Here is a 16426-nt window from a genome sequence, read left to right as displayed (position 1 = left end):
GCTGACGTTGCTAGCTCCGCAGTGGAATATCGCGGGGATAGCAATGTTTACGTTCAACATTGCAGAACTAGCAATGCCAAAAGTCGCGAACGACAATAGCTACCTGAAAAAATACAACAATATTTATAAAACTAACTTTTATTATTAAAAAACGTTTGCAGGTCCGTAAGAATAGAAAAAAATGTTGCCCACTAAAATACAAATAATGTAGATAATAATGGGAAACTAAAAGTTTCCAGTGAAAAATCAACTATTTACTAATATGTAAATCAAAAACAAACACTCGGTGTTTCGAAAATGGGAATTGAACCCGCTAAATGAAAGAAAGACCTGCAATTTACTGTACCGATCGGAAGGCTTAATTACATACATTTATTTAAGATGCTATGTTATTTTGAAGAACCCTTTGATTGAGCCTTTCGATCGGTACAGTAAAATTGAAAGGTTTTTTTTGTTTTTCACATTTAGCGGTATAGTAACAGTTAAGCTATGTCAGCTCATATTCAAGCGCGCGTGCACCGCGATTTGATCTGATTAGCCAAAACCCATATCCGTAGGAACGGATCAACGGGACGCCAGTCCCGCCTGAACCATTGTACAGTTAACTGGTTATTTTAATATACGGAGTCGAATATAAAAGTGATTATTATTCAACACTAAAATACCTATTTAAATACTATTTACCCTCTAGCCACTATACAGAAGTACCGTCAGCGGGATCCGGGAATCGAACCCGCTTTAGAAGTACTAAAAAAGCGGGTTCGATTCCCGGATCAGCCAGGCGACTTTTTTCAAATTCTTTGAATGTAGTTCGTATTGTTTTTAAATAAATATAGAAATGAAGCTATTTTTACTTCCACTCGTCAAATATTTGGTGACAACTCGCCAAATATATCGAAACACAACCTTATTCCCATGGCAAGAAAGGTGTGTTGCGACATATTTGGCGACTTTGGCTGGCTATTTGAAGCTGACTGTACCTACTATTTCAAAGTTAAATGGATGCGAATGGATTAGAAGTATGACCATATATTTGACGAGTAGAAGTAAAAATAGCTTCCTTTCATTTTTATTTCAAAACAATACGAATTGCAAATAATTAAGAAAAATCGCCTGGCTGATCCGGGAATCGAACCCGCTAAATGTGAACAAATAATAATAATTAGCATACCGTCAGGTAACAAGCAAAACTCACTAACTACTGAAAAATAATTAAACAAAAATCAACCTTATTCGCATAATATTACGGTTCACTATGGCTATGAACTTGTGGTGGTACTTAGTGACTTTTGCTTATCACCCGACGATATATCTACCTGCTGTTAACCTAACCTAACCTAACCTAAGTACTGGTAATAACCAACAACAGTATAACGTGACCCACCCCGTGCAGTTCTGTACCTTACTGTCAATATTATAGTGACAACGCTATTCATACATCAGGTCACTACTTACATGCAAGGTGTTTCCTAACACAACAATCTAGCGCCACTTGCACCATCCTACTAACTAATGAGGGGTTAACCGGTTAACCCCTCATTAGTTAGTAGGATGGTGCAAGTGGCGCTTAGGGCCACAACTGTAGTTACATATCGTTTAAATAGAAACTAAACTTATAGCCACGTCAAATTAAGCCGAAAATATCAATCAGCAGAAATAATTCGTGTTGTTTTGAAAATTGGTATAGTTATTTATACCTTGTGGTGTCCAGATAAACATACTAAAAGTCCTCGAGGGTGTAGGGGGGGGGATTTTCCAAACCACGAATTATATCCGCAGATTTTTTATTTTTTTTTGGGTTATTAGCATATTATCACTGCATGAACAAAACTGTTTTCATAATGAGGGCTATTCCCATCAATAATCATTACATATTTACCGTAATATAACATTTGATTACTTCCTGTAAAATAAAATACGAACAAAAATATGTTTAAAATAGGAATTGTTAACACTGTAATGTTCCACGGCCCTTTTGAACTTAATTTACTAAACTGAGTTAGGGTATGCATTATACCTGCATAAGTAATTGTAATCATACTTACTATTACTACAAATTATTAAATCTTACTCTAGTTGGGTTAATTAAATCGGTTTACTGAGTACGATATGATACTCAGGAAGATTAATGTTATGCCCAATGACTACACAGTTGCACAAAAACGGATACTGCATGGTGTCTTGATCAATGTATATGTGTGATGATTGTAATGAGTCCAGTACATTATAAGCATGGTAATGATTATCAAAACCAATTGTTTGTAAAGGCTTAGCCTTGAAACTAATCTTAGACACTCCATCAACATATATGTCATCAATTTTGGAAAAATAAATGTTTTCTTCATTAATAGCAGTAACTATTACAGAATTTACTTGGTAGCGCTCGGAACACTTTGCCGCCCAACTCACTTTATATAATTTTGTAATATCTGACCATTGCATTTGATCTAAAATCTGTTTACATTCACTAACTGGTACTTCTGCTTGGCCCCCAAACGAAAGAGGCGAACGAATAGTTTCTTTCAAGAATATGTCATTTAACATCAACTGATGCTTTCGAGCTACTGTCAGTGTCATGTTAATTCGGTTATTTGTTGATTTTGCAGCTAACTTGTTGAAGCGATGTTTAGCTTCGTAGCGCATTGAAGACAGAAATCTCAAGGGACCAAAACGTAACATTGCCGAATGATAGTGCAGTAAATTGTGAAATTTAGGCTTAAGACTTTGGTTAAACAGTGTGATGTACATTTCGCAAAAGTCAGCGATCATATACTTAAAATAGTCTATTTGCTCAGATACAAAACGGGGTGACATAATAAAATCTAAAACAGTCATTAATTGAATATACAGTTGCCAATATTTATTATGTCTTGGAATGAAATCACCAAACATTACACCAAAATACTTGCAAAATGTGCTCATTTCGGCAGCATTTAAACGTATATTGCCTTTTCGTAAATTGGACATGGCCAGCGTGACGGGCTTATCTTTTTTATCGGGACCGTATTGAAATGAGGAAATTTTGTTATTAACAATATCAATTGTAAGATATTTCATTTTGTCTACAAAAACCACAAGTAAAGAGCACATGACGTATTTGGCACAGCCTTCGTGCATGTCATGCATTACATCAAAACCCATTTGCGAAAATAAATTAAAATTTTCTATGTCGAGCCATATACATTTTTCTTTGACGCCTGTCAGAGATGAATTATTCGTTTTTAAATCATCCTGGTAATTTGACTCGGTCCTTAAGAGAGATTCATCTTCATAAACCTGATTAGCCATGACTTTTTTCTCTACTTTGCATGTTCTGCAAGGAAAATTGCTTGAAAAACTCTCAACAAATCCTAAAACACTATGCAAGCCTAAATTATCTCCTAAAATTAATGACAACTCAAAGTAAATTGTGCCCTTGAAATCTGGCAAATCAAAAACTATTCCATGCTTAAATAAATCATTAAACTGGTCAATCAGGGGCTGAAATATTATACGATTCCCAAATTCCACTCTGTCAGTGGAATGATAGAGTAAGACTAAAAATATGTTACCTAACAGAGAGGCACAATAGTACGGCAGGCAAGGAAGAGAAATGTATGCGGCTCCTAGTTTGTGCACACCACTATGACTACCCAAAGGGTTCAAAGTCTCGAAATCGTCAATTTGCAAAAATATGGGCATGACTATCTTATCTCCATGATTTTTCTGTCTCCAAAATGAACCATGCATATAATGCTCTATACTGTTTGACGTGTCATGAGCCATCAGTTTTTTCATAGCATCGATGGTCTCATGAAGTATGTTAGGCAACGAAAAAAATTTGTGCAACACATCTCTAATAGGTATTTTATGGGCTATGCACTCTACTGCTTGGTAATAAGTTTTACCTTTTTTTTTTACGTAATCAAATCGTCGCCCTACAGTATAAGGCTCAGGATTAACTAAAGTACCCTTACTTTCAAAGAACTGATGTCGTTTATAAGTTGAACTAAACATCTCTAGATCGGTTGTCAGTTTTGCTACGGCAGAGCTAGAAGTTACTGGTAACAGAGGTCTGATTGACATAGTGAACATGTTGTGAATACCGCTATAAACTGTATCTAGCACATTGTTCGGCAAATGGGGATTACTATACAGGGATGAGAAAAGTTGACCTAAACTGTCGCTTAGCGGCGGTGTGTTGTGTTTGCTATCACTCTGTATAGTACTATTATTTTCTTTAATTTGAAACTCGGTTGCGCTACACACATTATGTAATGGATCATTATTCACGGGAGAGGTCTCTTGTCCAATAGCAAAATCCTGTACACTTGAAGCCTGTTGTAACATAGAAGAATCTGAATGTTCTTTCAAATAATGACGCCTAAATGAATTGTAGAGTTGATAAGTTCTCCCACAATCCATGTTTGGACAAATATAACATTTACCTGGATGATAAAATGTAAAATGGGTTTTAAATTGCTTCATTTGGACAAAAGACCTTTTACATATTGCACACAGCACCATCGTGCCTGTTAGAAACAGAAGCAAGCAAATCTAGCATAGGAGTGCCTTCAGTGTCAAACTTGCTCTTCATTACATATATACTTCTTTGGATAAACATCCAGACTGGGGCACAATCTTTTGAATATGGTAAGTCTAATGCCCATAGAATCTTAAAAGTATTTGAAACAGCTTTACAAATGCTGGGAAACGTGTACCTGATGTCTTCAGAGATTATTAAATCATACTGCGTAACATCCTGCCAGCAAGCCCCAACAGCAACCAAATATGGAAGAACAGGCAATTTTTTTTCCTGCAATGTGGCCTTCCGTTCACTGAAGTGGCTTTGAAGGTCCGATGTAGATGGCACCAAGCTTAAAAACGCGTTGCTTACTTCTAATCTAGACGGGTTCCAGGGTTTTCTGACTCCTTTCACGGGAACAGTGTGCATTTGTTTCAGCAACAGGGGAACTGCCAGAAAAGTCGCAACATTCGCTTGTTCCTCCCCCGCTGCAAAAATAATTAATACTTAGTATGGTTAACGGTTACTTAAGGTAAAGTTTCTATTGAGTAAAATTCGTCATCTCCTCTATCTATAGTACCTACTTCACTTCCAGCCGGGCTAGCACATGATTGGCGCGAGAGTATCTCGCCGCGACATAGACTACCCGTCGCCTTTAAATTCATACAGTTAGTAAAAGACGGGTAGTCTATCTCGCGGCGAGATACTGTCGCGTCAATCATGTGCTCGGCCTACAGGTGTCGTTAAAAAAATCTACCCTGTATATAATATGTTATTTTCATCACACTTGCTCGAAAAAGATCTAATATCATGCAGGTGTACTAAAGGACAAAGGCCTATATTGTTCCCGCAGGAGTTATGGATTGTGAAAAAAAGGTGTAACTCTCTAGGGAGTTACAGCTTTTTTTTTATTATGTCATAACTACTACTATTACTACTTAATATGAACCAAGTAGGTATACATGAGTTTTACTTTTAAAATACTGACGTTTATAATTAGATATTTCGGTTAATTAATTTAATAGCTGTTCAAAATAATATTCTTACTCAATTTTCAATCGTGGCTGAATGCCGGATGGGTATGTGCCTTAGATGCCTAACTTGGCAAAAAATCACAATATGGCGGACGAATGTTTGAAATGTCACCGTATTTAAGAATTTTTTCGCATAAAATTTAGTTTTTTCTTCGCAAGTGTGATTCTGTGTTACTCCGGGAGTAAGAATATTAACAAACTCGAGCCCCTTGCAAGAACTTGAACGTTATGCTTAGGTACTTACTTCTATATAATCTATATGGCTGAACAAATAAAACGTATGTACCAGGGTGGTTCACGTGTGTATGGGAAAAATTCAAGCTCTACCCCCTTATTTTGTTGATCAATCACAACTTTATCTCAACTACAATTTTTATTCCCATAATTTGAAAATGTGATTTATAAGTTATTAAGTAAAAAAACATTTTTATTTCAAATTTTTATGAATTTTTAGGTGAATTTAAAAAAATCTACCTTTTGAAAAATTACAAAAAATAGAAATGAAATTGTTTTTTTTTTTTACTTCAAAACTTATAAATCAAATATTCAAATGGTGTGTAAACAGATACATAAATAAAAATCTAAATAATAAATACGCATCCTCTTGTAGTTAAAGTTACAAAATTGGGAATATTTTTTCAGCAAAATGAGTGTAACAAAATAAAACAAAAGGTTTTTTAGAGCCACCCTAGTATGTACAGTGTATGCAATTTCGAAGCTCACTGTACATACTGTATTTACATATAGAGGCAATAAAGACACTATTTGACAAAAAAACGATAATATAACTTACAAGTTGCAAGATCCAAAACAGTTTGAATAGAAGTGTCAGGTCGTGTTAGCTGTTGAGCCTTCTCATCTAGTAATGATAGCAGGCGACCTTTCACTACCGGGAAATTTTCTTCGAACTTTCCTTCTATTTCAGGGTATATTTTGTCAAAGTCACTGGCCAGCTGAAAATAAACAGAAATCAAACATTTGTTATTCAATTAGAGCTTAAAAGCTCTTTCACAAAATCAAAAATGTTGCTAGTCATCAATCATCATTCATAATCATACAACGAGAAATGTTGCTAGTGTATATATGAGTATTTAAAATGAAAATCAATAACCCGACTGCATAATAATAATATAATCTACTAGCCCGCGACTCCACCCGCCACAGATAGACACACTTTCGCATTTATAATATTAGTATGGATTTACTCGCAAAACTGAGACAAATGTAATGACACCTCATATGTTAAACTCCGCTAAATGGTTTAGGCAGTAGAGCGTGCCAAATAATTAAAGATACATACATACATACGCTTGAAAAACTTAACCTCCTTTCTGCAGTTGGGTATAAAAATAACTTAACACAAATTGATGACTTCTGCCTGGTGATGTCATGAAGTCTGGCATGAAGACACTTGATTGATTAGTATTATCATTGACTCACCAATTCATAGCCCCAAGGACATTGCAGTGCTGGGAAGATGCTCAAATAACTAACATGGTCGCCTTCTTGCAGTGCAGCCATGCGTTCATGTAGACAACTGTTCCATTTTGTTTCTACCAATTCTCTCGGTGAAGAAGAGTGCTTCAACCACTGCACGGTATCTTTTTCAGAGTCTTGATTGGTACTTATTGTTTGAAAGGTGTCAGGAAAAGGTCTAACCCGTGCATTAGAAGATTTGACAGCAGATTTTTTTCTCTTGTTTTGGTCTCCGCTGCTGTCGCTGCTCTTGTCGCTATTACTGCTGTTACGACTTCTGCTGCGGCTGCGGATTTCTGCATTTAATTTTCTGCGTACTGTTATTAATCGGTTCACTATCAGGCCACTGGCCTGGATAGCTTTTCCATCAACAAGACGAAAAGGATTATAATATACCCCCTTTGTTTCACCTGGGAAAAGCTTTATAATTTCTGATGTCCACGTATCCCAGGTTTCTTTTCGTATTGGGTCAGTGTTTTCTTTCAATTTCCGCACCTCAGCCTCAACAATAAGGGCCGTCAGTATCTTTCGGTCACTAGACGATAATACCTTTTTATTGATTAGAGGTTTCCCAATACTGGATGTCTCTAAAATTTGTTTAAGATTTCCGCCAGTTATAGCCCCTATGAGTTTGCTTGCATCTATAAACTGTAAATCGTCACAATTGATGTCCCATTCCTGAAAATCAAGTAAGCACTAAGTTACTAAAGAACTAGAAGTCACGTCATGTGGGTATTTACTATTTGGGCACAATCATAATATTTACATAAAATAAATACATAAAATAAATATTTGGAGACAATCTTATTCAGAAAATCAACCTAGTCCCAAACTAAACGTTATTTATTTATTTTAGACTTAAAAACAAAACATTCATATTGACTACATATGATAGAAATAGCTTACACTTTTAATCTTTTGGATAGTAAAAAACCGGCCAATTGCGAGTCGGACTCGAGCACCGAGGGTTCCGTACTTTATAGTATTTGTTGTTATAGCGGCAACAGAAATACATCATCTGTGAAAATGACAACTGTCTGGCTATCACGGTTCATGAGATACAGCCTAGTGACAGACAGACAGACGGACAGCGGAGTCTTAGTAATAGGGTCCCGTTTTTACCCTTTGGGTACGGAACCCTAAAAATATATGATTATAATTAAATGTATTATAAATTAGTCGGAGTAATTCGTATTAAAATAAGTTGAAATAATTTGACCCAAAATAATAATGTACCTTAATATAATTATTCTGTGAAATGTATTTATTTCCTGGCCTACTTGTAATATGGGTACTAGTGACGATATAAATACTTATATAGTTTAATACATAGAAAACACCTAAGACTCAGGAACAAATACTCGTGTTTATCACACAAATATTTGCCCTGACCGGGGATTGAACAGACAGTTGACTCCCTCTGCATAACAAAAACATGATCCACCTTAAATACAGAGTAAAGATAAATATTATTATAATTACCAATAATTCAGTTGATGTTGTAACAACAGAGGATGTACTAGATTTTTGGCTACTTGATGGAATCACAAAGGAGTCTTGCTTTTTAATTGGAGCTATAACTTGCTGTACATCTACATCCCTCGGATCTTTTGTAACTCCTCTCTATAAAATAAAATTAGGAGTGATTAATTTAACCATAATGCCCATTCACATTATTTTATTTATTTTTATTTATTTATCAAATGGCACTATTTAATTGTTAATGCTTAGTTTATTGATGAAAATACAAAAGTCGCTGTATCTCCATCATCAGACTTAACCTTGATAAAAAATTCTTTATAAATCTTACTGGCTTAGTAAACATAACGAAGAGGACAAATCGTCAAAGTGAACTATGCATCGTTAAAGAGTTTCGTTTTGATCATCATCAGCAGTTCCACTTCATTAAATGTCAGTTTTTCTGAACGTGAATACTAGATTCATTAATGAAAATACAAAAATCGCTATATGTATGCCTATAAGATTCAAGAATTTTTCCCTGGATTCCTCATGGATCCCATCATCAAAACTGGGTTTTGACAAAAACGGGACCAACTTGGGACTATACACATTCAAACAAAAAAAACAATTTTCCAAATCGGTTCACCAATGACGGAGTTATGACGTAACATACATACAAAAAAAAAAACGGTCGAATTGATAACCTCCTCCTTTTTTGAAGTCGGTTAAAAATTGATTCAAAGTAATGAAAACATCTAAATTTTGAATCAAGTAGGTATACGAAAAAATGAAACTGCTCACGCGTTCTCTCTCACGGTCTAACGCCATACGCAGTTTCCCTTTTTGAACTGCTGCCGGGACCAATAACGACAACTCATGGTCGTTTGCGTTCAATAAAAAATCGAGATCCGCGCCCTGATCTATAAGCATAGAGATAAATAATAAGTACTGCATATTGCATAAATTTAACCCACTACACTGCACTGTCATGGCGGTAACAATGCCGGCAATATTTTTGCAGATATATTTGTCCATGGGGCTTCAAAGTGCCATAATTTCATTGCAACGTGTATTTTCCATGATTTCAAGAAAAATAAGAAGTAAATGGCCATTTCGATGGAGCTATAATGTCTACAACAATACATTGCTTTATTTGGGCAGTCGTGTAAAAAAAAATGGTCCAACATTGCAATTCAAAAATAACCTAAAAATAATTGTTTTAAATTCGATTTAAGAAATCTTCGACTTCGAATAGTTTATTAGGATGAAACAAATATCGATTAGCAACGACAGTCACATTACATTAACTACAATAGTAACTAGTTAGAACTATGTAAATACAAATTATAACTTACCGTTTAGCGATCCAAAAAGGTGTATCAAATCACAGTTGAACAGAAACACACTTAAGTCGTCCATCCTTTATATTTACTATTTACCTATAACTGTCTTAACTTTAAAGAAACTATTTCCTTATATTTTTAACAACGTGAACGGTTCGTTGTTTGAAAAGACAATAATAATCACTAAATAAATACGTTCCGTTGTTAGCGATTTGTCACGCATCCTAACCGTACGAATGTTGCCAGCGAAATGAACGATTCTTTTGTCAATTTTGCAAAGGACTAGTCAACATCACTATTTTAACAAAGTTAACATTGTGTTTCTAGCAATGCTTATATTATTTCGCAATGTAAAAGTTGTGAAATTATTAACTTGAGAAATTTTTCCCTTGTAAATTCCGCAATTCTAACATTGCGACTTGAGCAATCAAATACCTTTCTTAGAATTCCGTTTTTAGGGTAAAGGCATTAGTAAGTAGGTACTAAGTACAAATAATAATAATTAAGTACGTTGTTCCTTATAAAAAACTGCAAACCTGGAGAGTGGAGTCATAGCACGGTACGCTTATCACCATGCCTGTCACGTTCTAACAAGTATGTGAGTGCGAAAGTGACGGACTTAGTGATAGGGGAAACCATGCTGTGCGGGCAGCACGTAGTACGTACAGAAGGTTATAATTTATTATGTGTGAGCATTTGACAGATTCAAAGAGCAGTTAGATTAAAAACTATTTTAGGTAATAATTGCTTATCTAGAGAGATCGGTGCGGGCGGGTTGTGAGCGCGGCGCTGGCGGGCCGCGAGCATGACGTTGTCACTGACGCTGTCGCTAAATCTAGAGCCCGCGCAGCATGGTTTCCCCTATCACTAAGTCCGTCACTTTCGCACTCACATACTTGTTAGAACGTGACAGGCATGGTGATAAGCGTACCGTGCTACGACTCAGACAAAATTAATACAGCCGCCTTGAATAGCCGCCGAATAGTAAATCATATTTTTACTTCTAGCGCCTAAACTATTGAGTGGATTTCAATCAAATAGACATCAGTAGATCCATAATTAGTACACGAGTGCTATGCAATACAAATTTACTAAAATAAGTGGAGGAAAAATGTGTAAAACTTAAAAATGTGACTACAAAAACAGATTTTAGGTCTTAAATGGGGTTTAAATAATAGTGACAGTAATGAAATTTGACACCTACAATTTCAGGGATCCCTGTTTGCGTGTCATAAAATTGGAGCTTCGGGTCCACGGGGATCAAACGCCATCTTGAAAAGTATAAGTCTTTTTTGGTTTTTCTTTTTTTCTCGGAATATCTGGGTTTAATGTGAATACTGTGTATAGCGAAACGAAAGCTTGTTAAATTCCACATTAAAAAGTTATACAACACCATGTCCCAAAAACGAAGCCTTTTTCTAGAAATTACCAATTTTTGGAACACAAACACATTATCTACCCAACCACGAAAAAAAAAAATGTGTGGAAACTTGTAAGCTTCCCTTGTAACTTGTAAGCCCTATTTGATAGTTTGTATGGAGATCAAACCTTTTTTTGAGTACAGGACTAAGAAGTCTTTGTATGAAGGCATATTATTAGAATACAAGAAAAGTAATTTAAGCGTTTTTAAATATTCATCCCTTAAAAGAGTTAAAAAGGGGTTGAAAGTTTGAATTCATTACAAATGCTTATTGAAATTTCTCAGAAAGGCATTGTATAATATTACAAAAAAGGTTATTTCAACGTTCTTAATAATTCTACCCTTAAGGGTGTTAAAAAGGGGATGTATATAAGTTTATATGTAGTACAAGTTTTCGTTTTAGCTAGGAACATGAAACTTGGTAAAAGGGCATTATATTAAAATAGACGAAAACTGATTGCACCGTGTTTGAAAAGTTTGTATTAATAAAGTTTGCAGTGGGAGCGAACATTTTTTTTAAATAGTGGACTTGAAAATCTGAGTGTTGAGAGGGTTTATATCGCGAACAATTTTTTTCAGCTAGGGGCTTGAAACTTTGTACTTTGTGAAAGACAAATTTCATGCGCTGTATAATTATTAACAAATGATTTACCGTCCCTACTGATATCTTTTGCTGCATAATGTTCTATGCTCATTTAAAATATATAACCACCAACATACAAATCCACGCGTACGAAGTCGCGGGCAACAGCTAGTATATTTAATATGTCTTAACCGTTTCAACGCCAAGCAGCGAAGTAATTCGACGTGACTCAGACCAGACGCCAAGCAATAAACCAAATGTATGGTTTTCTAATAGGAGCAAATGTCGTGGCGTCAGTGGTACGACTTTCCGCTGACGTGATTTTCCGTCTTTGGCGGTGAAAAGGTTAAAACAAAAACCTATTATTGGATTATTTACCCTTGTAACACCTGCAAACATTGTAAATCAACTTAAAATTTGTAGTTAAGAGTTCTCTTTTGTGATTTTGACAAAGGCTCTCTCAAAGTTGCTAAAATCACAAGGTATTAATCAATGTGGTTGTGAACACTGTCAACCTCCAAACTTTAGCCGTGTAGATTCCGCAGAGTTCTATTTTGTTATTTTGACAAAAGCTCTTGAAGTTGCTAATATCACAAAGTAAAAAACAATGTGGCGGCCAACATTGCGAACCGCACAAAACTTAACTGTGAAGATTTCGCAGAGTTATTCTTTGTTATTTTGACAAAGGTCCTCAAAGTTGCTAACATTACAAGGTTTAAATCAATGTGGTTGTGAACACTGTCAACCCTCAAACTTTATCCGTGTAGATTCCGCAGAGTTCTATTTTGTTATTTTGACAAAGGCGCTTAAAATTGGTAATGTCACAAAGTAAAAAACAATGTGGCGGCCAACATTGCGAACCGCACAAAACTTAACTGTGAAAATTTCGCAGAGTTATTCTTTGTTATTTTGACAAAGGTCCTCAAAGTTGCTAACATTACAAGGTTTAAATCAATGTGGTTGTGAACACTGTCAACCCCCAAACTTTAGCCGTGTAGATTCAGCAGAGTTCTATTTTGTTATTTTGGCAAAGGCTCTTGAAGTTGCTAATGTCTCAAAGTAAAAAACAATGTCGCGGCCAACATTGCGAACCGCACAAAACTTAACTGTGAAGATTTCACAGAGTTATTCTTTGTTATTTTGACAAGGGTCCTCAAAGTTGCTAACATTACAAGGTTTAAATCAATGTGGTTGTGAACACTGTCAACCCTCAAACTTTATCCGTGTAGATTCCGCAGAGTTCTATTTTGTTATTTTGACAAAGGCGCTTAAAATTGGTAATGTCACAAAGTAAAAAACAATGTGGCGGCCAACATTGCGAACCGCACAAAACTTAACTGTGAAAATTTCGCAGAGTTATTCTTTGTTATTTTGACAAAGGTCCTCAAAGTTGCTAACATTACAAGGTTTAAATCAATGTGGTTGTGAACACTGTCAACCCCCAAACTTTAGCCGTGTAGATTCAGCAGAGTTCTATTTTGTTATTTTGGCAAAGGCTCTTGAAGTTGCTAATGTCTCAAAGTAAAAAACAATGTCGCGGCCAACATTGCGAACCGCACAAAACTTAACTGTGAAGATTTCACAGAGTTATTCTTTGTTATTTTGACAAGGGTCCTCAAAGTTGCTAACATTACAAGGTTTAAATCAATGTGGTTGTGAACACTGTCAACCCCCAAACTTTAGCCGTGTAGATTCCGCAGAGTTCTATTTTGTTATATTGACAAAGGCTCTTGAAATTGGTAATGTCACAAAGTAAAAAACAATGTGGCGGCCAACATTGCGAACCTCACAAAACTTTACTGTGAAGATTTCGCAGAGTTATTCTTTGTTATTTTGACAAAGGTCCTCAAATTTGCTAACATCACAAGGTATAAATCAATGTGGTTGTGAACACTGTCAACCCCCAAACTTTAGCCGTGTAGATTCCGCAGAGTTCTGTTTTGTTATTTTGACAAAGGCTCTTGAAGCTGCTATTGTCACAAAGTAAAAAACAATGTGTCGGCGAACATTGCGAACCGCACAAACTTTAACTGTGAAGATTTCGCAGAGTTATCTTTTGTTATTTTGACAAAGGTCCTCAAAGTTGCTAAAACCACAACTCACAAATCACACGTTGTGCAATGAGCAAAGCCAAACTATGTTAAATTCGCATTTTTAACTATGCTATTATGACAAGGCATCGAAAAATTGATAGTTTAACAACATTTTTATTGTTAGTTTCGCAATAATTGCGTTTCGCAAAAAAAAAGTTGCTGCGCTAGCAAAGGCTAGGTTGTCAATGTCCCAAAGTAGTTTTGTGTTTTTATCAATAATTCGTTCGCAACGTAAAACTGCAGCCTTGTCTCCGGATTTTTCTCTGAGTGAAGTAAAGTTTGAAACAGAAGAACCCAGTGCCGGATTTAGGGGCGGGCAACCGGGGCTACAGCCCCGGGGCCTCCACAAAAGAGGGGCCCCCACATTGGAAAATAACTTGGGGCCAGGGGGCCTCCACTCCTTTGTTGCCCCGAGGCCTCCAGACCTCTAAATCCGGCCCTGGAAGAACCCGACTTCGAAGGTACGACGACACAAAATAAATATAGTTGATCAAACAAACCAAATCGTCAGTAAATAAGAACAAAAAAACTATACTCATCCTTTTCTTTTGGGTGCTAGTCCTAGTGTAAGACAAAGATAGTATGATTCTCTCTGTCTATATATGAAATAACACAGTCCTTTGACAAACTATAACATCCCCATTAATTACTTTACCACCGCGACGTAATCGCCACACATGACAGCCAAATATGAGTAGCTACCTATATATATAGGTATATACTTTAGCTTTATCTATAACGGGTGATTCATGAGACGTGAGCAGGACTAATCCTGCACACTAAGTAACTGTTCATTGATCGATCACCGTCGTATTTAGTTGAAACATACCACATTTTTTCTTATTTTTCAACTTTTAGGTAAGGACAAATTTAATTTTCTACATGCATGGTTACCCTACAACACCTAATTAATAAACATAAAACCTCTTTAACCGCAATGACAGCATTTTGATTATGAAGAAAATCTGTCAAACTTGAGTGAGATACGAGTTTTCAAAAGTAACCAGACTCTGATGACAATGATGACACTCAATTTGACACAGAATATCGGTAGTTTAGTACTTTCTAATTGTAGGGCGACCATGCACCATGCATGTTGTAAATAAATTATTAACTTTTTTTTTTCAATACGACTAAAACATTTACGTTAATCTCACTAATACTGATACGAAACAGTTGCTTATAAGTTACTGAATGTGTAGGCTTAATCCTGCTCACGTCTCCTGGATCACCCTAGCTATATAGCTAGTTCACATTCAATTATTGGTAAGCGCTATGTAACCTATCCAACAAAGCTAGGACTTTCACCGGCCGATCGGACAAAACTAACTTCCTGGTCCTAGACCTAGTCACGTTTTGTTCGCAAGTGTAGCAAAATGTTGTTAGGTACTGTTGGCCAATAGAATTCCTATCGATAACAAAGTCTCGAATTTCATCGAAAATCGGATTCCTTGTTACAAGCCACTCCATTCTATTGAAATAGATCTACCTATCCAACGATATCAAGTGTATTGCGACATAAAAGCCTGACCAGGAATATATATATGATCAATTGTCAAATGGCAACAGGCGGCTCGTCTGCTCGTTTGCTGAATATCACATATAAAAAAAAATAAAAAAAATAAAAAAATAAAAAGTTCAGTATAGTTTGAACAATGTGGATTGGCAACTCATTTTTTTTTTACACACACATAGTTACATACTTTGATTCGCCGTAATCAAAATCAGAATCCAAATATTCGGTGTTCACATTTTTTCCCTGTCGGTTTTTCTTTTTTACCGATTAAAATCATGCATTTTTATACGCATTAGCGCATCACACATAGGTCAAAATTACCTTACATAGGTTCTGAAGTACTTTTATGTAGGTAAGATAAATGACTAAATGACTAAGATACTCTGTCACATGAGAACATTGAAAGCGAAAACGCGGTTTTAACTTCTTGTCTGTGTATGATAAGGATGACCGAATTTTTAGTCATCTTTTTGCATTTTTTTTTCGATGACGATTTTTTTTCTGCTCTAATATGGCACGACCGAGATTTGAATGCACGGTTTTTTATTTTGACCATCACACGCATATGAAAGTTTAACCATTAAATTTTCTAAGTTTTGTTAAACCGTTTTTGTGACCCGATCCCCTCAAGTCTGATTTTTCTATTCTCTGCTCTTTGTAAACTACTTCTTTTTCACGCAATCGTTACTGTTAACTTTACTGTAGCAATATTACAAGTGTTGGCCGACTTGAAGTTTTGCCAATCAAAATCCCTACTAATACAATTATAAATGCGAAAGTAACCCTGTCTGTCTGTTACCACATCACGCTTGACCCGCTGAACCGATTTAGATGACATTTATTGCTATAGTATTTATCAATCACCATCACTTAACGCAGACGAAGTCGCGGGCCGAAATAGTTTGTTAATAAATTTTATAATATCCTACTGTCGTATTGAGTAAGCTTATTCAGAACAGGCGTGTCTCACTCAGCGATTTCGTCGCGTCGCTACAA

At 35.9% G+C, this 16426-nt stretch overlaps 1 protein-coding gene across 2 annotated transcripts; it reads right to left on the bottom strand.

Annotated features, from left to right (window-relative positions):
• Positions 1-794: 794 nt before the first annotated feature.
• LOC134751008 (uncharacterized) lies at positions 795-12699 on the bottom strand. Of its 2 annotated transcripts, XM_063686323.1 has the most exons (6): positions 9831-12543; positions 9277-9395; positions 8497-8637; positions 6979-7692; positions 6332-6491; positions 795-4992 (listed from the first exon to the last, which is right to left on the bottom strand). In XM_063686323.1, exons 1-6 carry the CDS (start codon positions 9892-9894, stop codon positions 4484-4486), a joined length of 1707 nt encoding a protein of 568 aa, XP_063542393.1. In that variant the 5' UTR covers positions 9895-12543; the 3' UTR covers positions 795-4483. The 2 variants fall into 2 exon arrangements, 1 of the variants encoding a protein (XP_063542393.1); XR_010128593.1 differs by lacking the exons at positions 795-4992; positions 6332-6491; positions 6979-7692; positions 9277-9395 and having other exon boundaries at positions 7725-8637; positions 9831-12699.
• Between the last annotated feature and the right edge of the window lie 3727 nt (positions 12700-16426).

This window comes from Cydia strobilella, chromosome 21 (genome assembly GCF_947568885.1).
Source record: "Cydia strobilella chromosome 21, ilCydStro3.1, whole genome shotgun sequence".
In the NCBI taxonomy this organism is placed as follows: Eukaryota; Metazoa; Arthropoda; class Insecta; order Lepidoptera; family Tortricidae; genus Cydia; species Cydia strobilella.
The sequence above is the reverse complement of the archived record's forward strand: the minus strand, read 5'-3'. Positions and strand labels throughout refer to the sequence as shown.

What these genes read in the sequence shown, in the direction of transcription:
- LOC134751008 (XM_063686323.1), bottom strand. Translation starts at nt 9,894, where the DNA reads ATGGACGACTTAAGTGTGTTTCTGTTCAACTGTGATTTGATACACCTT. An exon ending in TAGACCGTGAGAGAGAACGC is followed by an intron (nt 8,638 to 9,276) that starts GTGAGCAGTTTC and finishes TTTATTTTATAG; the next exon opens with AGAGGAGTTACAAAAGATCC. An exon ending in CAACATCAACTGAATTATTG is followed by an intron (nt 7,693 to 8,496) that starts GTAATTATAATA and finishes CTTGATTTTCAG; the next exon opens with GAATGGGACATCAATTGTGA.